This window comes from Panicum virgatum, chromosome 9K (genome assembly GCF_016808335.1).
Source record: "Panicum virgatum strain AP13 chromosome 9K, P.virgatum_v5, whole genome shotgun sequence".
In the NCBI taxonomy this organism is placed as follows: Eukaryota; Viridiplantae; Streptophyta; class Magnoliopsida; order Poales; family Poaceae; genus Panicum; species Panicum virgatum.
The window spans coordinates 25,503,592-25,530,160 of NC_053144.1; the positions used below are offsets into that span (position 1 = coordinate 25,503,592).

Consider the following 26,569-nt stretch of genomic DNA (forward strand, 5'->3'; position numbering starts at 1 on the left):
TTCTCTCTCTCTTGTGCGTTGGGCTCGTCAGCTCCACATGTTCCCCCGCGCGCACGAGGGGCAGGGCTCGCCACAGCCCGCGCGTGGCGGGGCTCCTGCGTGAGGGGCGGGGCTCGCGGTGGCCCGCGCGTGGGGCGGCGGCGGCTCGCCCGCGGGGCGCGTGGCGGCGGCTGGCGCGGGTGGGGGTTGCACGCGGCGGCGTGGGGCCGTGCGCCCCTCCCCCCGCTCTATCTCTCTTCCCGGCCGCGGCGGTGGTGGCAGCGAGGGCGAGGTGGCGAGGACGAGCAGGCGCGCCGGCCTTTCGTCTCCCCGAGCGGCGCCGGCCCCTCCCTCTCCCAGTCCCTGCCTGGCGTCGGCGGCGGCTCCCCTCCCCTCCCCTCCCGCGGGCGGCGGCTCCGCAGGCGCCGGATCCGGCGGAGCTGGGGCCGGATCCGGCGAGGACGCAACGGCGGGCGCGGCGGTTGCGCGCGGTGGCGGATCTGCCGCTCAGCAGCGGGCGGACGGCGTCGCGTGGCCTCCACGGCGGCGACGGGCGGCGGCAGCGGCGCGCACGCGGGGGCGGGGCTCAGGCGGCGAAGGAGCGCTGTGGCGGCGGAGGCCGTTCCCGTGGCCGTTGGATCACTGATCCGACGGCCGTTCTTTTTCCGGGCGACGTGGCGCGTTGAGAGGCCGGGGAATGACACCGGAATCGTGTTTTAGAGATTAAAAGATAAGAGGAACCAGATAATTTTTTTATTACAAAGCTTAACGAAATCTCCTTTCCAGTTTACATGCATCATTTTGGGTGAATTGAGGTAACTGTCTTTTCATCCTTTTGAAGTGCCACTAGGAAAAGATACTATCTTTAGCATAGTTTAGCATCAGACAATGAAAGAGATTATGAAATAAAGAGAATGCAATTGCAACCTTTATGCCCCCACCAACACTGCACTAAAGCATCATCATAGTCTGAACTCATGCCAACTGATGACACAGTGACAGGTGATGCCTCCACCAAGTGAAACATTACAGTTTCGGTGTAGGATTCTTTTAGTGTGTATGTGCAATCCTCCAAGAGGGTTTGCAGTTGTTGGCCGTCCTTATCCTAATTAATGGAGTAAAGATATTCTACGACCGGTAATCTCTACAATTGGCATGACAACGACAGTGGCCCTTCGAATCCTTATCAAGTATAGTGTCAGTGTGTGTGAACCGATAAAGGCTCACTTCCCCCAAACTTTCCATCACATCGAAATATTAAATATAGCAAATGACTCATGCATGGAGTACTAAATGTAGGTAAATAAAAAAACTAATTGCATAGTTTTGATGTACGTCGCGAGACGAATCTTTTGAGCCTAGTTAGCCTATAATAGAACAATATTTATCACAAACAAACGAAACATGCTATAATATACTATAGTGTCCGATGTGATTTTTCTACCAGATTTTGGCGGATCTAAACACACCCAAAAGCAAATCGCTAGCCTGCAGAGCATTACTTCTGCCTTCTGGTCAACATTTATACTCGTAGCAGCCAAGGACGTCGTTGTCGGTACCTGAAACATGCAGGCTTGATACCAAACGCCAAACGCCAAACGCAAGGCGGCTTGACCAAGCATGGGCAGTTGGCATGAATACTGCTTGGACAGGTAGCAGCAACATGTTGATTTTTTTTTTTTGTCTTTCGACTATACAGTTGAACGGTCCCGATGATGATTTTACCGTCGACCGTTCCGAAGCCATCTTACGGTCAATATTTTTGACCGCCCGCACCGTGCGCAGAGGTGATCACATGGTGGGCCCACTATCATCCCTGTTCCCTTTCCTCTTCGTTTCCTTTCTCTTTTCATCTTCCTCTCTCTCATTTCTGTCAATTCTTTTGCTGCTGCATCCCGCCAGCCAAGCTCGCAGCGGCAACTGGGCGGAGTGGCGGCGGCAGACCGAGCAGCGCGGCGTGGCGGTAGCGGCGACAGGGCGGCGCGGAGGTGGGGGTGGCGGCGAGGAGGCGCGGCCGGCAAGCTCGAGGTAGGTTTCTTTTTTCTTTTTCTGGAAAATTTTTTACAAAAACATTTTTCCGTCATGAATTTTTGTCTTCAAATTTTTTCCTCAAAACTTTCCCTTTCAACTCTTTTTTCATTCCTTTCTTTTCCATTTTCTTGCAGTTTTTTAAATTTTTCCTATTTTGGATGCAATAATTTTTTCTTCAATTTTTTTCCCAAAACTTTTCCTGTCATTTTTTTCTTTTTAAAACTTTTTCCATTTCTGTCAATTTTTTCCTTAAAATATTTCTCCAAAAAACTTTTAAATAGAAAATGACAAAAAAAGCTCCTGAAAGAGATTTTCCTCCGTTGGTGTTGGGAGACGTGAAGAGGGGCGAAGAGCATGTTGTGTTGTTCTGTGTTTTTCTGTTCCCGGCGCTGTCGGAAAATCGATCGTACGGATTGAATCTGGCGGGCGCCCGTAAACTAGGAAGGCCCACTTGAACGGTTCCGGATATGTCACAGTATTCAGAGGTCAGCAATTCTAACCTCGCAGGGTCCCGATCAAACATGTAATGTGCACTTCAGACTCGGCTCACACTGTCGCTTGTCAAAATACGCGTGAGCGTAGATCAGCAGAGTAGTTCGTAACTTCAGGTAAAACACGGATCACACTTTACAGAATGTAATTCTTTCATGGAGGCCGGGATCCTTGTCATGGGTCAGAGCCTTCCATGTCACCAACCTATCGTAATCACTCAACCACGCTGCTCCTTCACCAACACCACCTTTTTTCGGCACCTAACAATGTTGACAGGGCACGGAACACGCTTCCTTGATGAACTAAACAATATAATCTACCCCATTTTGGCAAATCCTATTCTAGTGAACACCCGACAAACGCCTCCCCTAGCTAGTTCCATATCTCACCAAGCCAGCACAGGAGTTATGGGTCCAATGCCAGTGCCTCGATCATAAAACTTTGAATCTTGCAGGCCTAAGAACGGCAAACAAATCTGACGGGGCCCATATGAAAATTGTACCTCACGTAGGAGCACGAGAGAGGTCAGAGTATGCATCTTTGCAGGTGATTGGAGCATGTGGAGAAAAAAAGGCTGCCAGCAGCAAATAAAGCCTCCTTTCTTGATCCACTGAATCGGACAAAAGAAAGATCTTTGTTTTGTTTTTTCGTTTTTCTGCATTACACCAGTCAGGAAGGAAGACACCCGTGCCGGTCCAAAGTTTTTTTTCCCCAAAATCCCCAGCCTCGCGGTTCCAAATGATCCAGTTAATTTATAGGTAATCCGGATCTGAAAACCGTACACTACAACTACAACATGTATAACTACACCTACAACTATAGCCAATCGGATTGGGATATCGACAGACACCACGCACTAGTCGGTTGAATTGAGGCATCAACATGACCACACCATTCAAACTCAAGAATCTGCCCGATTAGACGGGACATCGACACGAGCCTAAAGGGAACTCCGGTTGATCGGATTGAGTCATCGACACGAGTTTTTCTTTTGTGACCATCGCCTCTGGCCAAGCTCAACAACTTGTAGCACAAAACAACTTAGAGCACAAGAAACAGTCAGGTGCCACCATTATGAGTTACTGCTAGCTAAGCCACCATGGCGTCACAAGCATTCACCGAAGCAAACTCTCGCCAGCCACGCCACCATGGCATAGCCCCACCATTATGAGTTACTGCTAGCTAAGCCACCATGGCGTCACAAGCATTCACCGAAGCAAACTCTCGCCAGCCACGCCACCTTGGCATAGCCGACGCACTCGTACAGCTAGTCAAAGTAGAAAGACATCATGAAAATACCATCAGAAAGTATACGGCGTCCGAGGGCGTCGCCATTGTCTTGTCGGCAGATCCGACATGGCTTTCGTCGGTGCTTGCACACCTCCCGAACGAGCTAAGAGAGCCTTCCCGCTGGGGCAAACTCTGGGCCCGTGCACCGCGCGCGGGCGCTGCACAACCTCCTTCCACGCCCTTGCTCCCTCGCAGGCCCCTGCCAGCCATCACTGCGCTCGCGCCTTCGCAGCACCTCCCACCGACACTGCGTTCTCCAAGCCCGCGCACAGCTGAGCAACACCTCCGAGTGGCCGCCTTTGCACCAGCACATCCATGCCGAGTTGACCTCTTCACGCACCCGCCAGCCAGGCGGCCTGCTGGCGTCGGCGTCGACCGTGCCTCCGCCAGCAGCCTCCGATCCCGTTCGCGTCGAATCCAGCAGCGGAGTCCCAGAATCTAGCCTTGTCGGAGCCGACGGACGCCACGGCCCGCCCGCTGGTGTCCCTCCCCCCACCCCCACCCCTACCCCACCCACACCTGCAACAGCCGCGCCCACTAGGCGAAGGCGAAGGGGAGAAGAAGAGATGCCCCGCCGCCGCCGTCCTCACAGGCTTTCGGCCGCGGCACGGCTTAGAGGGGATGGGGAAGGAGGTGTCCACCCGAGTCGCCCTACACGGAGGTGTTTCTACGCTTACAGTTCAAGTCCAAATTACACAACGGCTGCTTTTTTTTTTGTGCTAGTCCAAGTCGCCTTGCATCCGAAGAGAGATGGAATGTACCCGAAGATCCAAGCATGTCTCCGTCGCCGTCGCCATCCAGTCAGTGGGGCTTAGGGCTGGAAAAATAGCTCGAGGCTCGCGAGCCAGCTCGAGCTCGCTTCGGCTCGGCTCGGCTCGGAGCGGCTCGCGAGCCTCCAATGAGCCGAGCCGAGCCTAATTCTCAGGCTCGCGAAAATGACGAGCCGAGCCGAGCCGGCTCGCTCCGGCTGGCGAGCCCAGCTCGTGAGCTCAGTCCACTGAGGCTCATAATGGCCCATAAGCTATTTTGAAACACTCTAACACTAATCTGTGATGTGACAATATCAATATTAATCTATATCTATGCTTAACATGATTATTATTTATTGATTACTTTTAGCATAAGTATACACTTTATATATATATATATGCACTAGTCATATACAACTGCATAATATATATTGTGCCAGGCTCGCGAGCTGGCTTCGAGCCGAGCCTCCTCGGCGAGCTCGCCAAACTGCCGAGCCGAGCCAGGCTCGGCTCGCTCATGCACTGAGCCTAGGCTCGGCTCGTTTCCGGCCCTGGGGCTCCCGCACGGATTGCAACAGCCGCTCGAGTCGAGGGAGGCACCCTGATCTCGATCGCCAGGGAAGCGCGAGAGGACCCTGCTGGGACTTCTGGATCAGACAAGGGGGAGACATCAGACATGGGTGGGGTGACCTCGCGAGGTGAGGTGAGGTGACCTGATCGATGCTGATGGGTTGCGGCCGCCGCCCGCCGGCCGGGCGCCCCGCGCGGCCGCGCCAGCGCCACCAATAATTCCACGGCGCGGCCTGGCGGATGACATCGTCGACGTCGAGCGAGGTGACAGGATCACAGGACACGCACGAGCACGCGCCTTCGTTGCAGGTACCGAGAGCACCACTAACCCCGTAGGATCAGAAAAGGTTCAGTGCGCGGGGTGCGGAGCAGCTAGGCGGCCACCAATTCTGACTTCGGTTGACCTGCCAAGACCCCGCGGCCTGCAGCCCGATTCGCAGCAAACAAATAAAGTTTTATTTTGTTTTCGTTGTGTGAGAGGAAAAAAGTTTTTGTTGTTGCTACGCTAAGCCTTTCGCTGTTTCGTCGCTTATTATAGTGTCTGAGCACTAGCGAGAGGTTGCAATGAAAAAAAAGACATAAGTTTTGTACGAGACAAAAAAAAGTTCCATGTCAGTGATGCATACAAAAGTTTTTCTTTTTATTAATTGTTCTTTAAAAAGGGATGGGGCTTTATACAAGGAAACACACGGCTACTGAGGAAGGATGAGTAGGAGATAATGGGCAATCTGTGATGACCATACTACTAATTAAGTTGATCGAGACACAAGTAATAGGCGGTGACGAAGATGGCGGATAAAACTTGAAGAACAGGGAAAGGGGATTAATAGTATTTGCGATGACGAGTGAGAGTGTGTTTAGTTGGTGAAAAAGTTTGGATTTGGGTACTACAGCACATTTCGTTGTTTTTTATAATTAATGTTTAATTTTGGATTAATTAGACTTAAAAAATTCATCTAGTCCTAATCAATTAAACTATGCAATTAGTTATTTTTTCAACTACATTTAATGCTTCATACATATGTTCAAAGATTCGATGTGATGAGTACTGTAAGAAACTTTTTGGAAACTAAACACGGCCTGAATGTATTCAGCATCATTAGCCGTATGGTATGCAGGCCCTTATGTTTGTATATTTTTTTAATCCCCCTAGTAGCTAAAACGAAACCAAAGACAATTTATGCTACAGCTATCTATCTTTATGCCGGAAAAATACAAAGATGATTAGGGTTGGCCTAAAAATTAAGCAGTCAAGTATCGTTCAGCTTTTTATCCAGGTGAAATGGGCGTTTAGTTTAAACGGAATAAACAATCGATTAAATAGGCATGGCTAGCCATCATGTTGCGTTTAAACAGCCATACGATTTGTTTAGACGAACAATGATGATAGCAGAAAAAAGGTTATTTTAAATTCAGATATACTTGAATTTGACTCACCTACTACTACAGACATCCATCACACATATTGTTTCATTTCATTAATTAGCAGAAGAAATACTACTAATCACAAGTATTTTTTAGTTAAAAAAAGAAGAAGAAATGGGCGCGCTGTGTGTATATGGATCAATGAGTAGCCTTGTTTTTTTCCCTTCCTTGGCTGTACGCCTGTACGGCCTAGTAGGGGAAGAGTCTAAGAGAAGCTCGCTCGCTCGCTCGCTCGCTCACTTGTCTCTCAGCTAAGCACAAACACATGAGAAGGGTCAGCTCAGCAGAGTCAGCATGGTTAGTGTGCATGCTGACGCGCACTGTCTGCTGCGCCCGTGGTGGTGTGGTGTAACGGGCCACCAGCGAGGAGTTGTTGCATCGCCTTCATTCACCTGTTTGCTGTGTTGTTGCTGGAAATTGCTGTTGAAGTAGTATGAGAGAAAAATACTGTTAGTTAGCTAGTAGCTGGAGGCTGCTACTGAAATAGTGTGGTGTGAGAGGAAAACACTTTTGGCCGGCTGGAGGAGCGGCTCAGCGAACTGGGTGATTCTTGGTCCTCGTAGTCGTAGCAGCAGGAGTACAAAACCAGCACTGGTGTGTACGTGATAATTGCGTAGTGCTTCCTTCCTTGCTGTTTGCCTCATGATTAAAGCCGAGCCTAATAAGCCCTCTGACACGACGGCGACGGCGACGATGGTGATGATAAAGCGGGGAAAGGGATGTTCCACTGGAAAAACGTCCTCCGCCGGCTACCTCCTTCCTCCGGCCGTTGGAGGAGAATAATTTAGCAGCAGCGGCAACCTTCCATCTCTCTCTGTCTTCCTCCTGAAGAGAGCCCGGTCCAGCGTCCTCTTCCTGCTGCGGCCGCAGCGCGGCGACCCCCGGCGGAAACCGATCGGGGAGAGAGGCCATCTTCTTTCTTGGTCGCTCGACCTGTTTCGCTGCCGCCGCTGCTGCTGCTTTGCCCGGGCTGAGAGAGAAGGTTGGTGTCCTTGGATTGGAAGAGAGAGAAGGCAGGCAGAGGTGGAGAAAGAGATCGGAAGGGTTGTTCCTCATGGGGAACTGCCTAGGGGGGAGCTCCTACTCCTACATCAACAAGGTCTCCTCCACTGCGAAGCCAGGTGAGGAAAGATGCATGCTTGTTGCTTGCTCTCTCTACTACTAGGCAGGCACCACTCTGTTTCTGCTTTTCCAGGCGACCCGAATAATAATCCAAAACCAGAGGATTCAAAATTGCAAGCTTATCTAGCCGTAATCCAATCTAATTTAATCTAATAATCCCCTCTCCAAAGGCAGTTAATTACCAGCACAAGGCTAATTTAATTACAGCCTAATTAATTAGCTAGTACTAGATCCTCTGTTATTTATTTTTTTCGATTTGCATCTGGGTGCTCTTGGCGCTTGAACAACCCAACCAACCCTTGTCTGCAGAGAGCCCTCCACCCAAGATCCAGAGCCCCTCGGAGCGGGACCGGAGCGAGGACCGCAAGCTGCCGTCGAACCCCGGCGAGGTGGAGGCCCTGCGGCGCGGCGCGTCGTCGGCGGCGTCGCGGAACCCGCTGGTGGCCTTCTCCTTCGCGGAGCTCCGGCGCGTGGCCAGCGACTTCCGCAAGGACGCGCTGATCGGCGGCGGCGGCTTCGGGCGCGTGTACAAGGGCTCCTTGTCGGCGCCCGGGGACGCCGCGGCGGCGGCCACCCTGGTCCCCGTGGCCGTGAAGGTCCACGACGGCGACAACAGCTTCCAGGGCCACCGCGAGTGGCTGGCGGAGGTGATCTTCCTGGGGCAGCTCTCCCACCCAAACCTGGTGAAGCTGGTGGGCTACTGCTGCGAGGGCGAGCACCGCGTGCTGGTGTACGAGTACCTGCCCCTGGGCAGCGTGGAGTCCCACCTCTTCTCCCGCACGGCGCCGCCGCTGCCGTGGGCGGCGCGGATGCGCATCGCGCTGGGCGCGGCGCGCGGGCTAGCGTTCCTGCACGGCGCGTCGCCGGCGCCGGTGATCTACCGCGACTTCAAGACCTCCAACATCCTGCTGGCCCCGGGGTTCCACGCCAAGCTCTCCGACTTCGGGCTGGCCAAGGACGGGCCCGTCGGGGAGCAGTCGCACGTGTCGACGCGGGTGATGGGCACGTACGGGTACGCGGCGCCCGAGTACATGATGACGGGGCACCTCACGGCGGCCAGCGACGTGTACAGCTACGGCGTGGTGCTGCTGGAGCTGCTCACGGGGCGGCGGTCGCTGGACCGGTCGCGGCCGCCGCGGGAGCAGGCGCTCGCCGACTGGGCGCTGCCGGCGCTGCCGAACAAGAAGAGGGTGATGGGCATCGTGGATCCGAGGCTGATGCAGCTGCAGGGCGACGGCGCGCCGCCGCCGGCCCGGGCCGTGCAGAAGGCGGCCATGCTGGCGTACCACTGCCTGAACCGCAACCCCAAGGCGCGGCCGCTGATGCGCGACGTCGTGGCGTCGCTGGAGCCGCTGCAGCAGCCGCCCGAGGAGCCAGGCGCCGCCGCGTGACCGGACACCGGAGAGAAGACGCTGCTTGTTGCTTGATGCTTGTGGAAGCAAGGAAGGTGCTCGATTGTTTGTACGCGTGTAAATCCGACCAAGCTCTTGAGGTTAACCCTCTCGCAACTTTGCCTCCGTGCCTGATTTCGCGAGTCGGGGTCGAGCACTCGTGCCGATGCCCCGGCTGTAGGCAAGGGATTTCCCGGCCGCTCCAGCAGCCGCCGCCTGAATTGGATGGAGATGGAATGGAATTCCACGGCATGGCTGCCAATTGGTACCCCGCGAGGGCGGCGTGAAATTACCTTGGGTTCGCACTTGGCAGCAGCAGATTCCCCCCCCCCCCCCCTCCCCCCACGCGCACGACCGGCCGACGACCGCGCTCTGGGCCTCCGTGGAGGGGGAGTGCGCGGGCGGCAGGCCACGGAATGCCACGCAGCAGATTTTGGCCTGGGCTGTCGGTGGTGGATTCGCGGGTGGTTCGGCTCGGCCGGCCACACACGGCGCGGGCCACAGGACCAACGGGACCGTGTTGGGTTCGTTGGACCGGACAGGCCCAGCATATATATATGTATACGCGTCTCGTATCATAGTAAGGGGCCTTCAACAGATACTAGTAAAGCTTTTTTTTAATAGTGATACTCGTAAAGCTGATTGTTCTTCGAAACGAGGAAGCCAAGCTGCTAGCTCCTCCTGCACTGCAATATACTCACGCGATTTAGGGTGCTGTACGCCGCAGTTGCGGGTTTTTTTTTTGGTTGCGGGCCCTGTGGTGATGGCCAAGCTGATAAGAATTTTAGATAGCACATTGTTTTCTTACTAAATGCCAGCTGAGCCGTTAATACTGTCGCTTAATTGGATGCTGACGATGCGTTGGTAAGGCTCCAGCGTCATGCAAGCGTGCTGTTACTGTTCCTTTCTTCAGAAGCACCGTTCATCACTTCCTGCTCGACACATGCGTGTCCTATCTAGCAGGGCTGAAAGTATAAGGTCTTCTCTTTTTTTTTTAAAAAAAAAGTCCAGTTTACACTATCGAACTGTAACAAAAGTCTAATTTTCAACCTTCAACTACAGAACTGGATAACAAAGGCCATCCAACTATTGAAATCGGGCAAATTCGACCTCTTATGTGGTTTTGAGGGTGGTTTTTCATTTTGTGAGAATTAAAAATATTCAATTTTAAACTAAAAATATTATAAGAAATTCATTTTAAATTAGAAAAATATGAAATGAGTATAATTTTTTCTATAAATGTAACCTATCTATTGGTACGATACTTTTCAGTTATTCATATCCAATTTTTTTATTTTCACTTCACAATATTTGGTTGCTTGTAGTTATGTCTATTATTTTTGAATAGCCAAGATATATTACATTTTAAGTTTTGATAGTAGTTTCAAATTTTTTCTAATTTAAAATAAATTAGTTTTGATTTATTAGGTCTAGTTAGAATTTTTTTTAACTACAAAACCACTTTGAAAACCGTCCGAGTCAAATTTTACTTTTCTTTTTAAGATGTGTTGAGGGCTGAAAATGTCCTGAAACCGATCGTAGAGAGGTGCAGCATCTACCTCCAACTAGGAATGCTGCAAGCCTGCAACTCTGCACCATGTTACCCCTCAACTGCTCGATGTGCCACTGTTCTGTGAGTTGAGCACTCGAACTCATGAGCTTGCATGAAACCCGGGTATGTAAGGCGGCCGGCTTCATCAGTCCTCATAGTGATCAAGCGGACCGGGCCTTCGCAGCTAGCACGCCGATGCTGCACCAGCACTGCTAGCTGCTGCCGATTGATTCATTGATTTCAGGGCTCTCCCAAGGGCCAAGGCATTCCGAGAGCCATCGATGTACGCGCTGACCGCCGCCGCCGCCGCCGGCAGCTTGCTCCAGTGCTCTCGGCCGGAGACGATGATGATTCTGCCGTGGAAATTGAAGGGCACTGGCGCGTCACCGTCAAGAAAAGGGGCGGAAAGAGAGGGCACTCTCTGTTGGCCTGGCCGCGGCAGGTGGTGCACAATCGCGTCCTCGTGTCTCCGGCCTCCGCCGCACACGCGGGCTCGCCATGCACCAGATGTCCAGATCAATGCAACAACCCCCGTCCATGGGGCCGTGCGTAGCTACCAACGACAACGATGCTAATGCCCATAAGCACATTATTATGTTATATACAGTGCTACAGAATATAGAACTATCTAGATAGCCATATACTATAGAGAGATATCAAGAGTAAACTGAAAATGACATCTATATACAATGCCAAATTTAGGCCTCGTTCGGCAGCTCGAGATTCAATCCAGGAGAGGAATCAAACCAGACCTGGAAAATTCCAGGTCTGGTTTGATTCCTAAGCGGAATCAATCCAGGAGGCTCCAATTTTGTTGTTCGGTTAGCCAGGGATCAATCCAGGGCTGCTGACAACATCTACACATATCCAAGTATTCACATGCATGTTCACATTGCTGTTGACTTTTGAACTAGCCTGAATTTCACATGCTTGTTCATTACATAAACATGCAAACATATTTGAATCTTCACCGTATACTCTCAAATAAACTGAAAATAAATACCCAGGTGCGAGTCTTTACATAAGAGACCTATTGAGTCATGTTTGAAAGATTGTCCAAGCAACCAATAAACAAAACTGACAAGGCTCATTCTCAAAATCCAATAGGTAGGTAACTTATGATGATGCGGGATAAAATAACATGATAAATCCACTTATACTCAGACCATGGTTTTGTCCTATGCCTTTCTAGCAGCTTGAGTATTGACCTTGGAGCCTCCTGCAACAAACCAACATGTAGAGTTCAGGACATGCTTATTCAACAAAATAAGCTATGTAACAGTCAATTACATTGTTTTCATGTTCTTGATACTAGCAAGCTATCTATGACTAACTGTACATGAGCACCTCCCGATCTCTATAGCAAATAAATATCCCTATCAATTATACCTTGTCCACTCACTTCTATACATGAGCACAGCAAGCTAGCACCTCCCTATACCACTCTGCAGCTGGGCAAATTTCTCTCTTTCTCTGCAGCTGAAGACTAGCTAGATTTTGTTGCACATCAACTGTACAGATCATAAATGGTGATGGCTCAGTGGCACACTAGGCAAAGGCATTTTGCAGTGATGCATCATTGACTAAACAACTATAATCAATTAGAGGGAGCTACACAGATTAACCCCATCTATACCAGGAAAGGAATGTAAGCAAACTATACAATCTAGCTTCAATGCAAGTCCATACCATGAATATATCAATCAGGAAAAGCTATACATTATTTTATTCAATTATTACATGATAACTCATCATTAATATTTGACTGACATAATCTTAATCAATTATTACAACTCATGGGGAAAAAAAAGAAAAAAAACTAATGTCCACTAATCTGTAGTACCTTTTGGAGTCAAAATCGGGTCCCAGGATGGAGGTGGCTCGTCTTCACCAATTCTAGGAACTGTTGGTACAATCTAAATAAAAGCACAAAGTAACTAGAAATTAGGAAATGAGATGGTATACAAGTATACAATTATAAAAGCACAAATAATTTAGGCAGCCAGTAAATTTTAGAAACTTTACTTGAAATCTTGTACAAGTATACAAGCATAATGCCGTGAAAAAATCTTGTACAAGGATTGACTACTCGAGATTTGACTAACTAGTGGCTCACAAGCATATAGGAGATAGCATCTTATCAATAACAGAGTAAAATCACAAGCCTGCCATAGATTATATCATATCCATGTCTGCCGTGGATTATAAAAGAGTGATATACTATATCTGAAATATGCTCATTCAAGTGTAACACATACACAACCAAGAACATATGTAATACTGTTACTGAAATGGGTACAGTTCATCTACAAAGATTCTTATTCTTAAAAACCAATAAGGATTGTTGGGAATTGTTCAGGTCTGAAGGTTGAAAAAGCCACTGTTTGACTTAATCCACGATGCTGAATATAAAGATGCATCGACCAAGCCACTTAAGATGCATCCATTTAACTTAACAAGAACAAGTATATTTTCAGGGGTTTCTGAGTCGATCAAACTAAATAAATTTGCAAAAAAAACCAAATAAGTTGTGCTTGAATATACATCTTAAGCACATTGCAGATTAACTTAAGTAGGTGTTTAGAACAGCATATTTTACACCTTGCGAATTAAAGAAACTTGAGGTGCCTTGCGAATTGTTCCATGACAATATTTGTAAAATGCATATTCCTCAATAGTGAATAGAATTGTTGTTATGATTATCGAAATTGGAACATTTGAATCAAAATGTACTACTAACCTTCGTACATAACTGTAATGACCCGACCCGAGATAACGGCTAAGATCTACTCTCACGTTGAGTAGACCACACCTGCTAATTAACTCTATTGCGCTTTCGTTCTCGCTTCGCACAAAAAGATCGATCTAGAGTTAACAGCTCTCGCGACCGGCTATTTAAGTTGATTCACTTCCCTCTCTGTTTCCAGTTTGGGACTAAAGGAGTACTGTGCCGTGACGATACAGTAACGTGTTGCTACAGTAACCGCCCGGCCCATCTGGCCCATGGCCCGTTCTGTTACAATCACCCATCCTTTAGGATTCGACGTCCTCGTCGAATCATCGAACCAGCTTACCCATATGGGACAAAGGACCAGGATCTCCTCTTTTGGCCACGACTGTATGTCATAGTGCCAATCGACACATGTACACGTCCGTGCGTTCAGTGCCAATGGCGCATCCCAGATGTCCGCGCACTGACCCTCCACGCGCCCGTGTAAATGTTGGGCCCGTGACCCACACCTACCCGTGAAACCGCGAGAGTCGGCTCTGCTACCACTGTAACGACCCGGCCCGGGATAACGGCTAAGATCTACTCTGCACGTTGAGTAGACCACACCTGCTAAGTAACTCTCTTGCGCTTTCGTCCTCGCTTCGCGCAAAAAGATCGATCCAGAGTTAACAGCTTCTCGCGACCGGCTATTTAAGTTGGTTCACTTCCCTCTATGTTTCCAGTTTGGGACTAAAGGAGTACTGTGCCACGACCTACAGTAACGTGTTGCTACAGTAACCACCCCCCGCCTATCTGGCCCATGGCCGTTCTGTTACAATCACCCATCCTTTAGGATTCGACGTCCTCGTCGAATCATCGAACCAGGTTACCCATATGGGACAAATGACCAGAATCTCCTCTTTTGGCCACGACTATATGTCCTAGTGCAAGATGGTGGTGGCGGCGGCAGATGCCATGGATACCGGACCCTAGAGCAAGAACTAAATCGAGAGTAGATTGACCATGAGAACCAAAGCCAAGAATACCCAACCAGATCGAGGCAACGACAATGGTTCCTCCTCCGAGCTGCAAGCCAGCGCACTCTCCCATGGGGGGACCTCTCCTACAACCTGACGACCAATAAGCCCACCACCCATGGCCTCACCGCACACTCACTCCTAGGCCACCTCCTGGCGTTCCTCAAGAACCGCACACACACACACACCGCAGCGCCAGCAAGAACCATAACATAGGGGAGAGAATAGGGCAAGGAATAGGAGAGCGATCCACCGGCGAGAAGGCAGCGGAGAGCGTAGCCGTCGACGTCGCTATGGCCTCGCGCCGCCGCCTCCAGGTCATGCGTTGAAGCCTCGCCTTGCCTGGTTTCGTCCCAGGAGGGAGGAGGTCTGGCTTTGTTCCGGGCCGTGGAGGTGGGAGTGGAGGCCGATCCGGCCTAGGTTTGATTCCAGGCCTGGCCAACCGAACAGTGATTCCGGACCAAATCTGACTTCGTTCCGGGCCGTCCCAATCCGTCCAGATTGGGCCTAGTTCCGGGCCTAACCGAACGAGGCCTTAAGTTGCCAATCGAGCTGCATCATATCATCACATCAGGCATGGGTGCTTCAAGAAGAAAGGCATGCCGCCGCTCCGGCAGTCGGCCACCATCTGCGTGCAGTACAGCAGCAGTGCCAGTGCAGGGATCTCGCACAGGCACCATTACCATACCTTACCAGTATCGGCATGGCTTCCGGTTGCCATGTCGACTTCCTTGTCCTAACCCCTATTCAATTCGATTGCCCTCGAGCTGCCGGGCACCACCACATTTAGGGCTTGTCAAGGGTCTCTCTCTCTCTCTCTCTCTCTCTCATTTCGCCAGGGAGACACTGCAGTATTCTTCAAAGAAAACAATACCTGAAAGCGTACGAATAATTCAGGCTTAATTAGATGGTTACCGGCCGGCGAGCTGCGTTCACATGTAGCTGGATGTGTATATATCAATGTAGGATTGCAAGGGACCATCACGATCCTCACTCATCAACTGAATTATCCAGAATTTTTGGTGTGATTATAATTATTTAATGTGCACGAGACCATTCTGCACTGAACATGCAGACCATAGATAAGAATGTCGTACATTTGAGAGAAAAATATTATGAACAATAATAACCTTCGGCTATGTGAGAAACACTAAGAGATCATCATGAGCTATTGTAAACAGCTGGTCAAATATGTTATGAGTTGGTACTCCCCCCTTCCACGTTTATAAGGCGCACACATTTGTATATCAAAATTCAAATTTTACTATCTTTGACCAATATTTTGACTATTAATTTTTTATTTTTAAAATGTAAACTTTATATAATTGGATTCGTCATCAAATATATTTTACCATGATTATAAATTTATAACCATAAGTAATATAATACTCCCTCCGTCCCAAAATAAATGCAACTATAGAGTTCAAAATTTATCCCACAAAGAATGCTTACTTTGACCCACCTACCACAAAAGACAGGACAACTTCTGAAATATTTTTGCAAAAGACAACTAACACATCGTCCACTTATCACAAAAGAACAAGAGGTATTTTGGTAATTTTACACATAACATTGGTTTGCGTGCTTGGTCCGAGAATTACATTTATTTTTGGGACCGATGGAGTATATGATAAATGAATGGTCAAAGTGTTATTTGGAAGACTGTGTCATTTATAGTATGCCTTATAAACGTGGAAGGAGGGAGTATGTTTGTTGCATTAGAAAGATGTATGTTTAAGTTGTGTCTTTGATGAATGAATCGTTGAAGCTCAATGTGGCATTTGTACATATCAGCTTTTATTTTTTTTCGAATTGTCGGTTGATAAAACTGAGTCCATCAGCAAAACTTTATACCGACACCAGGCATATATCTATACTGACTGATGGTCCGTCGGTACACGGCTTTTACTGACGGACAATCAGTCAGTGTAGCATGGTTGTGGTATAGTGAGAATGTTGGATATGTTGTAGTCAGGTGGTGAAAATGGTTAAACCATGACATGCAATAAAGTTTATTGCATAAATTCTTCCATCATGCATTGTCTTCCATAGTTAAACCGTTTATGCCTTGTAGGTTATAGTTTGCCTTTAAAACCTGCTTCCTCACTTCTAAAAGCTTAGACAGAATGCTTGAGCTCGTCCATTTCAATTGTGTTAACATTGCACGAAGCAAGAACCATACGAGGGGAGGATCTTGCAACGTGGTAATTAGTATTGAAGTATAAGCAAATTGCCCACACTTTTCCTTATTAGCTTAAAGTTTTGGGTTGAATTGGTTGGTGTATGCAACTCAATCATTAGATTTAAAGGTGTGATAAATGCAACTCTCCTTCCATAGATGAACAACATATTTATTGTTTGGAACTAATTGATTTATGAATGCACATGCACTTTCTAACTAGGGTAAAAATGACTTCTTTTCTGTTATAATTTTTTTAATCTAGAATGACTTATTTTTAGGAGGAATGGAGTACTTTCTTTGTAGAGATATTATTTTAGGACGAATGGAGTACTTCTTTTCTGAGGGTATTTACAACATAAAGTGATGTGCAGGGATATTTGCAATTTTGCCTAAGGTTTGCTGAAAATACTTTTATTACTTTTATCAATACCATGAATTAATTAGAAATAACTAAAAAAATAGTCAAAATAATATTGTGACACATTTCACTTAGGAGTTGCCCGAACACAAGTTCATAGAAAAACAAAGGTGCAGTTATTGCATTATTTTCACTTCTACTGCCACGTCAGTAATGTCACAAAAGGTTTAAAAACATGATAACTACCATATGTAGATTTCTATGAAAAATTGAAATAGTTTTTCCTTATAAAGTAGTATATTTGCAACTCAGAGCGACTTATATATGGGTTACTTGCAGTTTTAATTTCTAAAGTTTCTTGAAGAATATTTTTCTTTATATCATCAATTTATTACTTGCAAATATATTTAACAGAAAATGGTTGGGAAATGTACCTATTGGAGGCCTTATAATTGTATAAAGTGTTGAATATTTGTGGCAGGAAGGAGGTAGTTTAACTTCTCTTGACACGTTAAAACATGGTTAGGGAGCCAAATTAATAGCGCAATAACTAGTGCAGTTTTGTTTTTCACCAGAGGAACAACTTTTGAAAGAGCAGGTGCAGAGTAGAAACACAAATACAGGTATGAAACAGTGGACGCAGTAGCCTGCAATTGAGAAGAACCAACATACAAAAAACAAGTACCTCTGGCTGTAATGACTTTGCATTAGCACGAGTATGTTGCAATGGTCACGACTCATGACCTCCTATCTCAGCTAGCATTAATCTAGAAAAGCCTCACTCACACACCCATTAACAAAAAAGTCTATTATTACTATTACACTTTTTTAAAAGGAAAAGGAACAAGAAGCCGGCAAGCAGCACAACGCAACTACAGCCAGTTGGCCTGTTCGTTGTCACGCTTATTACGACCTCAAGCGCCTTTCTACTCTCCCTACACGATCACCCGGACGCGCACGCGCACGGGCGCACCGGCGGCGCAAGCCCGGCCGGAACACGACGCCGTTGACATGCGCCCGCGCGCCGGTATCTACCTGCCTACCGCCGCGCCGTCGTCCTATCCTGCACCTCGGCGTCGTCGCGCTTCTCCCCGCCGGCGGCGGCTGTCGCGGTTGCAGCGGCATCCTGCTTGCCGCCATCGAGGAGGCACATGAGGTCGGCGAACGCGCCGAGGATGTCCCTGAGCACGTCGCGCTCGTTGAGCGCGATGTAGCAGAGCAGCAGGTCGTGCAGGCGGGCCAGGTCGGCGTCGCGGCGGCGCGGGTCCAGCCCCAGCGCCTCCACCATCTCCAACATGGACTTGAGGAAGTCGGCGCGGGGCGCGTCAGTGGACAGCGAGACCTTCCGCACCGGCTGCATGTGGTCGTCGTCTCGGAACGGCGGCCTGGCGGCGGCCGAGGAGGAGGAAGCCGCGGCAGCGGCAGCGGACGCGGGGAACGCGGAGGTGGCCGCGCGGCGCAGCGCGCGGACGTTGTTGGATGCGCTGTCCCGGGCGAGGGACGACGCGGGCGGCGGGTGCTCGGCGGAGTCGACGATGGAGTTGGACCGGCCCGGGGACGCGAGGAAGAAGCGGCGGGCGGCGATGGCCGTGGACAGCCCGCCCGCGTCGGGCTCGGGCTCGGCGTCGTCGAGGTACAGCGCGTCGTCGTCGTCGAGGAAGGCCGGGGACGACGTGGACGCCGAGGACGTCGGCGGCGAGGCCGACGTCGACGGCGCCGACGTGGACCCCTCCTCGTACGACAGCGACGGCCGCCGCGCGACCTGGAAGCACCCCAGCATTGCGCGCTCCGCGCCCCTCGGCATCCCTCTAGTTGGCGCCGCGAGAGAAAGAGAGGAGGGAGGAGAGCGAGAGAACCGGGCGGGGATGGAAAATGGGAGGAGACTGGTGACCGCGCGTGTATATAGCGGAGCTGGAAAGGCAGAGGCCGGGAGGGGAGGGAGGCAGCAAAGCAGGTGTGATTAGGGAGGGCGCCTAGCTTAAGAGGCAAAATAACACGGCCTATAATTAGGCGCGATCCCGCTTGCTAAGCCATGTCCTAATTAAGCAGGGACAGCCATTAATCCGGCTCACGCCCTCGCTAATACCTCTCGTGCAAACGCAAAACCGGCACACGGATGGATTTTGAACTCTGAGCCGTTGGGGCCGTGCGTGGCAATGTCCGCGCCAAGAATCAAATATCAATTGCTGCAACGGATATGGCCATATATTGATATAATTCATAAATTGGGGCTGCACCGTCGTCGCCTGCATTTGGATGGCAGGGATCGTCCTGGCACGATCCGAGCTGCCGAATTCAAAATCGGTCTGGGATTTTTTGAACTGAAACTGGTGGGATTTTGTTAGCAGTGGCTCTACATCGGACAAGGACAACGTCGCCAAAGGAGCTGCCGTTGTTGGGCCTCGCAGGGGAATTCGTGAGCGGCGGCCCAACAACCGTGTGACGGCAGATGAGTGGGCCTGAATGGCTTGTAACGTGAGACGAGAGGAAGGAAGACGAGAGAAGGATTGTCATGTATGAACATATCTGAGAACAAATCGATCAAGCTGCCCTCGTCGGGTCGGCCCCCCAATTCCCCTTGCTCCTTCCTAGATTCGATCTGCTAGCCTATCCCCAATCTCCTTCTCCTTCCCTTGCTAACAGATTTTGACGGTGTGAATCTCATGCATATGCGACGAGGGCGGAGATATTGTGCGAAGAGATATCAAGAAAGATGTTTTGGAGGATTTCCATTTATTGTATCTTTGGTTGTTTGGGCACTGTCTCATTAATTCCTAATCTTTTCGCACACGAAGTTAATTAATGTCCATGCACCCAGCAGTTCAGTTCATTGGATGGTAGTGCAAATATTATTTCGAAATATTACATATGAAGATTTTCTAATTTGGAAGACCCGTTGGGTACTCGGTTGTTCTTTTCCCAACGGGCATATTTTTCAAATGTTCATGCAAAAAAAAAAATCAATGCTCTATGAATATGGGCGTTCTAGAGAAAATTTCATGAGATAACTTCAAGATTACCTAATAAAAAAAAGGAGATAAATGATTTTAAAATCACATCTAGGATATGAAAAAGAAGTGGATTTTGCAAAGAAAAATGCAGGGTATCAAAATAAAACCTCGGTTATGAGCAAGCTGGATATTGATTCAATTGATTCCATTTGCACTAATAATTATAAGGAACAGAGGATGACATGATGGCTTCAAAAGTAGATCCATGCTACGAACAAGCAAACCATTATTTTCCATAGGAAGATCTTAAAGAACTAAAATTGAGATTAGGTTCTTAGCACCATATTTGCTATTCTCTAGCTAATAACTTAAGAAAAACAAGTAGTACGTACCAACAAACCTGAATTCATAGTTGCACAGAGCCGAACAATTCATAGATCCGAACATTGTTTCAAATCGAATCCAAGTTATGAATAAACACAAGAATTTCTCTGGAACAAAAGAAAAACAAGGTTAAGGGAAAACGAGATGTAGGTTCTCAGAACCATGTTTTTCTAATCCTTTTAGCTAATAAACCTAAGAAAAAGCAAAGAGTAGAGACCATTAGCGCACCTGATTCGATCTGCCGATTAGGGTGAAACATCGATAGGAACTATCAAACGATTCGAGGATAACATGGATAGAAGATTTTCGTGTACCCAGGAAATCAAGGGCAACTCGAGGTAGAAAGCGCGACCGAAGAGGTAGGACCATGGCTGAGTAGGGAGTGTGGAATGTTTATGAGGCGGGGCTAGAGGGAAAGGGAGCGCATAGATAGCAATATCTTCAAGCCAGATGTCAAGCATGCTGCAAACGTGAATGTGCCGAGAGAAGACAAATGTCAAGTGACACCATTTGCCACGCAATCCACGTGGAGATTGTAGAAAAGTCACTTGTAAACATCTGCAAGCTTAGATCCTTCTAGAAACTATTCAACGTCTAGGATTGAACGATGTATGTACAAGACTGCACATACAAAGGGAAGACTTCAAATGTCAAGTGATCTCGTATTCATGTCGTGACTCCTTCAAAGGCCGTCTTTACGCGGGGCAAATTGAAGCTCCACTCTTTACAATAGCCAGTGTACCCTTCACTTAGGTGCTCATGCTCCATACAGCTATGGAGCCTATACCCACCCTGCCAATGTGCTTCATCCTTTCCAAATTATAGATCGTCCCGCCAAATCATGATATATAGTTTTAACTATGCATATAGATATTGTTAGGAAACCAAATTCCAGGAAGGAAAGACCGAACTGGATTTGGCAATATCTTGTCGGAGTAGGAATAGAACTACTATCCTACTAGGTTTCTTGTGGGCTTCTACTAGACTATATATATGAGAGGAGACAAACCTTTGTAATTATCCAATTGTGTTCTAGCAATAAAGAAAGGTCTCCATCAGATTTGTGTCTTTGTTCTGCTTTCAAGATTGAGTTTTAAGCTGTGTTGGAGAGCCAGAGAGTCGAGAGGATCAACCGCCGATAACGTTTCACAACACGTTATCAGCACGCGCTCTGCCCCTGCAGTCTCCGTCGACTACATCACCATCGTCGACCCTGCCTGCAACACCGAAGTTGTCGGCGGAAGCCGCTCGTCTGCCTGCTACCGAACTACAATGCATCGAAATCTTCCTGCGGCACGCGATCTACCGGCGTTCAGACCATACGGTATGTTTCATCATCGCGTCTCGCAGACTGCATCTGTGTCAACCATCGAGTTGGCCTACTCGTTTAGATTATTTTGTTCGAGTAGTACATACATCTCTGCTCGTAGCATAGAATACATGAAGAAACACACACAAATTTGGGCCAGATAGCCATAAGAATCAAGCAAACGACAAGAAACGATTTGCAAGTCGCTAGATCTGAAATCAGCTATTTCTTCTCGAAGATGTCGTCGCTGTCCTGTAGCTAGCTGTAGAACTCATCCAAATCCGCGAATTCAACTGACCAAATCCATATCTCGGAAAAGTCTGGATCGAATCCGAACTTACCTCCTCGTCCATAGATCCATTCGGACTCAAGTTGCCGCGGCATGGCAGCTGGACGGATCACGCATTGCAGGAAGCAGAGGTGGCGGCGGCCACACGGATGGAGGAGGAAAGAGTGAAAGGGGATTAGGTTTTTCTCACCTTAAATAATCAATTTGAGATGGACAAGGCCGAGCAGGCCCATGGACCACGAAGGTTCAGCAGTCCATATTGTTTTTTTTTTCTTTCTTTCCAGCACTGATATTATGCGTAGTCTTTATATATGTGTATATATGGCATGATTATTCAGTAAATAGATCAATATGTTGGTGATATGCCCAAAAGCCCATCATCACAATACGGTATAAAGGCCTAAGAAGATATTGATCCAAGAGGGATTAAGATTACTAATGGGCCTATGAGATAGAAGCCCATTAGTACGCCTTATATATACGAGGGAGGGGCTAGGGGGCGGTACCCCTGTGAGCCGCGCCACCTCCTAGCCGCCGCCCCTCCCTCTCTCTCTCGGCCGCCGCCCATGCCGTGCGTGCGGTGCTAGCACACCGACGCCCGGCGTTTCATCCCCGTACGTGTGGACTCCGTGGAGGCGCTGCTGCGACTGCTGCGCTGATCGGCTGCTGGGATCAAGTATGAGGAGCTCGGTTCGTGGGACGTGATCGACTACTTCCACTACATCGACGCGCGACTTCTTCCGCTGCGCTGCGCATCTAGTGGTAACGATCTATGATCTTCTACTCGCAAGCATCTTGGGTATATGCGGTAGTGATGCTAGCGTAGCCTACCCGTTTACCTACAGTGGTACCAGAGCCATCTTGCGTAGTTTTTGGTCTGGATCATTAGCATATAGGTGATATGTTGTTGTAGTGGATTGGATCTATTACTTTTGCACGGTTTGATTAGATCAATTGGTCATAAGGGGTTAAAACTGGAGCGAGTTGATTGCGCGGCATGTGACAAAAGATTAGTTCGTGTTCTTTCTCTGTTATGCATACAACATGTCCCTACCGGCTGGAATCACCATCAGGGACTAACTGTGTGCATAGTCAGCAGATTGAACCAACAGATCGAGGTCATGTGTAGATGCAGTCTTCTCAAGTGCAAAATTTGCACGGTCAATGTGATTGACCTAGTGAAAATTGAGGCATTATGAATGGCTCGGATTTGAGGTGATGCGATCACTCTGATGAGATTTTCATAGGGATTCCATAGATGCGATATGTGTAATTTCATTGCTTTCTCGCTGTAGCGGCTTCCTAAGCGCTACTTTGGTAGAACACGTCGTATGCCTAACTTGTTTTTGCAGGGTGTGATGTGAATGGTATGGCCTCAATGTCATGTGATGATGTATGTGATGATTTGTGCGGCCTGCGTGTCGCAAGTTAACACAACCGGGTTGAGGTTGCACCATTATTGTATAACGACCTGCGTGTCGACTTGTGATGTTTGTATCCTCATGTAATTATTTCACTAGCTATTAGATGTAGTAGCTTAGTATCTTTTCATGGAACCTTTAATCATGATGGCGATGATGATCACCACAAGACAGGACAGATGGCAATGGAGGTCACCTTGGAGCCATGGCGATGGAGACCATTGTGATGCAAGAGGCTATACTATTCACAATATAATATGATTATATGCCTGTGATGTTTATTTTCCTGTCATACTATTCTTTCATGCTTTTACATATGGTGGATGCTTTAATCATGATAGAATAGCTTCCCTCAGAAAAGGTTGAGTTTTTGATGCCTTTTACCAATAGCTGCACCTATAAATTTTGATCGTTGTGTGGTAGGTTTACCAAAGTAGAGTACCCTCAGCTATCACTTTTGTATAGGGTGGATGTCGGACATTCACAAGCATAGTATTGGTTTACTCAGCAAAGCTATCAAAACAGTTTTGGGCTTTAAGGCATAGGGTTGGGGCCGGGGCATTGGATGCCACCCAACAAACAAGAGTCGCATAGAGATGTGATTAGTAATTTGTTACTTACCTGTATCACTACTTTTCTAGCCGTGATGCTAAAGCTCACTAGAATTTTAGTGATTATGGATCTTGAACCACTATATGTCATTAGAGGGAAGATGACTTTGATATAGTAGGTTGTCTTTTGTTAAATCAGTTAATGAAAGTCTTTACATAAACTTAGTGCTGAAATCTTGCTTTACTTTAATGTTGTAGATTATGTCTGCCAGTAACAATTCCGCTTTCAATTTGCGTTCTGTTCTTGAGAAAGAAAAGTTGAATGGAACAAACTTTATTGATTGGTACCGCAACCTGAGAATTGTTCTCAGACAAGAGAAAAATGAGTATGTTCTTGAGCAGCCATATCCTGATGATCCTCCCTAACAATGCAACTGCTGCTGATCGCAGAGCTTATGAGAAGCACTGCAATGACTCACTTGATGTCAGCTGTCTGATGCTCGCCACCATGTCCCCTGATCTGTAGAAGCAGTATGAGCATGCGGATGCTCACACCATGATCGAGGGGCTGCGTGGGATGTTTCAGAACCAAGCCAGGACTGAGAGGTTCAATATCTCAAAGTCCTTGTTTGCGTGCAAGCTGCCAGAAGGTAGCCCAGTCAGTCCTCATGTGATCAAAATGATTGGTTACATTGAGACTTTGGACAGACTTGGTTCTGAACTTCACCAAGACTTAGCTACTGATGTTATTCTCCAGTCGCTCCCGGCGAGCTATGAGTCTTTTATCATGAACTTTCAGATGAATGACTTGGATAAAACATTGAGTGAGTTGCATGAGATGCTAAAGACAGCAGAGGAGAGCATTAAGAAGAATCCCAATCATGTGATAATGATTAAGAAGGGGAACAAAAAGAGAAAGCGTTGGACGCCTCCTAATCCCAAAGTTAAAGGCAAGGAAAAGAGTTCCGGTGGTGAGTCCTCGGGCTCTAAGCTAAAGCCAGCACCTAAGGCCAAATCTTGCCCTACTTCTGAGGATGAATGCTTCCACTGTCATGAAAAGGGACATTGGTCTAGGAACTGCAAGAAGTACTTGGAAGAAAAGAAGAAGAATAAGGGAAGTGAGACTTCCACTTCAGGTATAAATATTATAGAAATAAATATTGCATTATCTTCTAGTGAATCATGGGTATTTGATACTGGATCGATGATTCACACTTGCAAATCGTTGCAGGGTCTAAGTGAGACTAGAAGATTTGCAAGAGGCGAGTTGGACGTTCGTGTCGGCAATGGCGCAAAGGTTGCGGTGTTGGCGGTCGGCACCTACCACTTGTCTCTACCCTCCGGATTAGTTTTGGAATTAAATAATTGTTATTGCATTCCTGCTTTGAGCAGGAACATTATTTCTTCTTCATGTTTGGAAGAAGTTGATGATTTTAAGATTGTAATAGAGAACAAACATTGTTCTATTTTTTGCAATGGTATTTTTTATGCTCATTGTCCATTGGTGAATGGATTATATGTTCTTGATCTTGAGGATAAATCTGTCTGTAACATTAATACTAAGAGGCTTAGACCAAATGATTTGAATCCCACTTTTATTTGGCATTGTCGCTTAGGTCATATAAATGAGAAGCGCATTGAACAACTCCATAAAGATGGATTGTTAAGCTCATTTGATTTTGAATCATTTGACACATGTGAGTCTTGTTTGCTTGGAAAGATGACCAAAGCGCCTTTCACTGGTCATAGTGAGAGGGCGAGTGACTTGTTGGGACTTGTACATACCGATGTATGTGGACCAATGAGCTCAATAGCCAGAGGTGGTTTTCAGTACTTCATTACTTTCACTGATGACTTTAGTAGATATGGTTATATCTACTTAATGAGGCACAAGTCTGAATCGTTTGAAAAGTTCAAAGAATTTCAGAATGAAGTACAAAATCAATTAGGCAAGACAATTAAATTTCTGCGATCTGATCGTGGAGGAGAATATTTGAGCCTTGAATTTGGTGATCATTTGAAGTAATGTGCAATTATTCCGCAGCTAACTCCGTCCGGAATGCCTCAATGGAATGGGGTATCCGAACGGAGGAACCGAACCTTGTTGGACATGGTTAGGTCCATGATGAGCCGAGCTGATCTTCCATTGTCATTTTGGGGTTATGCTCTTGAAACTGCTGCGTTCACACTGAATACGGTTCCAAGTAAGTCTGTTGAGAAGACACCATATGAGATATGGACTGGGAAGCGTCCCGGATTATCTTTTCTCAAAGTTTGGGGATGTGAGCCTTATGTCAAACGTTTGATGTCAGATAAGCTAACTCCAAAGTCAGACAAATGCTTCTTTGTGGGGGTACCCTAGGGAAAGCAAAGGATATTATTTTTACAATAAGGCGGAAGGCAAAGTGTTTGTCGCTCGCAATGGTGTTTTCTTAGAAAAGGAGTTTCTCTCAAAAGGATTTAGTGGGAGCAAGGTGCAACTTGAAGAAATTCAGGAAACACCCGAAACTGTTTCAGCAACCACTGAACATCCACGTGATGTGCAAGATGTTGCACAACCCGTAGTTGAGGCACCAGCCCCACGAAGGTCTATAAGGGTACGTCGCGCTACTGGCAAGCTCAACCTCCTTATTACGGAGGAGCGCCACGTATTATTGATGGAAAATGATGAGCCCTTGACCTACAAAGAAGCAATAATGGGACCCGACTCCGACAAATGGCTTGAAGCCATGGAATCCGAGTTAAAATCCATGCATGATAATCAAGTTTGGAACTT

The 26,569-nt window shown here is 47.7% G+C and overlaps 2 protein-coding genes and 1 long non-coding RNA gene across 3 annotated transcripts; 1 reads left to right on the forward strand and 2 right to left on the reverse strand.

The window, feature by feature from the left end:
• The first annotated feature begins 7,154 nt into the window (after nucleotides 1-7,154).
• On the forward strand, nucleotides 7,155-9,337 carry LOC120650984 (probable serine/threonine-protein kinase PBL16). Its single transcript, XM_039928309.1, has 2 exons — nucleotides 7,155-7,657; nucleotides 7,968-9,337. Exons 1-2 carry the CDS (start codon nucleotides 7,591-7,593, stop codon nucleotides 9,047-9,049), a joined length of 1,149 nt encoding a protein of 382 aa, XP_039784243.1. The 5' UTR covers nucleotides 7,155-7,590; the 3' UTR covers nucleotides 9,050-9,337.
• Nucleotides 9,338-11,499: 2,162 nt separating this feature from the next.
• Nucleotides 11,500-14,715, reverse strand: LOC120650985. Its single transcript, XR_005665876.1, has 2 exons — nucleotides 12,445-14,715; nucleotides 11,500-11,820 (listed from the first exon to the last, which is right to left on the reverse strand). It is a non-coding gene; the product is annotated as an uncharacterized LOC120650985 (long non-coding RNA).
• A 3,212-nt stretch (nucleotides 14,716-17,927) lies between these two features.
• On the reverse strand, nucleotides 17,928-18,742 carry LOC120647875 (transcription repressor OFP12-like). Its single transcript, XM_039924693.1, has one exon. It carries the CDS (start codon nucleotides 18,690-18,692, stop codon nucleotides 17,928-17,930), a length of 765 nt encoding a protein of 254 aa, XP_039780627.1. The 5' UTR covers nucleotides 18,693-18,742.
• Nucleotides 18,743-26,569: the final 7,827 nt, after the last annotated feature.

Bases quoted from the DNA above. Each gene is read 5' to 3' on its own strand.
- LOC120647875 (XM_039924693.1), bottom strand. From the start codon at position 18,692: ATGCCGAGGGGCGCGGAGCGCGCAATGCTGGGGTGCTTCCAGGTCGCG.
- LOC120650984 (XM_039928309.1), top strand. From the start codon at position 7,591: ATGGGGAACTGCCTAGGGGGGAGCTCCTACTCCTACATCAACAAGGTC. The intron at 7,658-7,967 runs GTGAGGAAAGAT...CCTTGTCTGCAG, and splicing joins CTCCTCCACTGCGAAGCCAG to AGAGCCCTCCACCCAAGATC.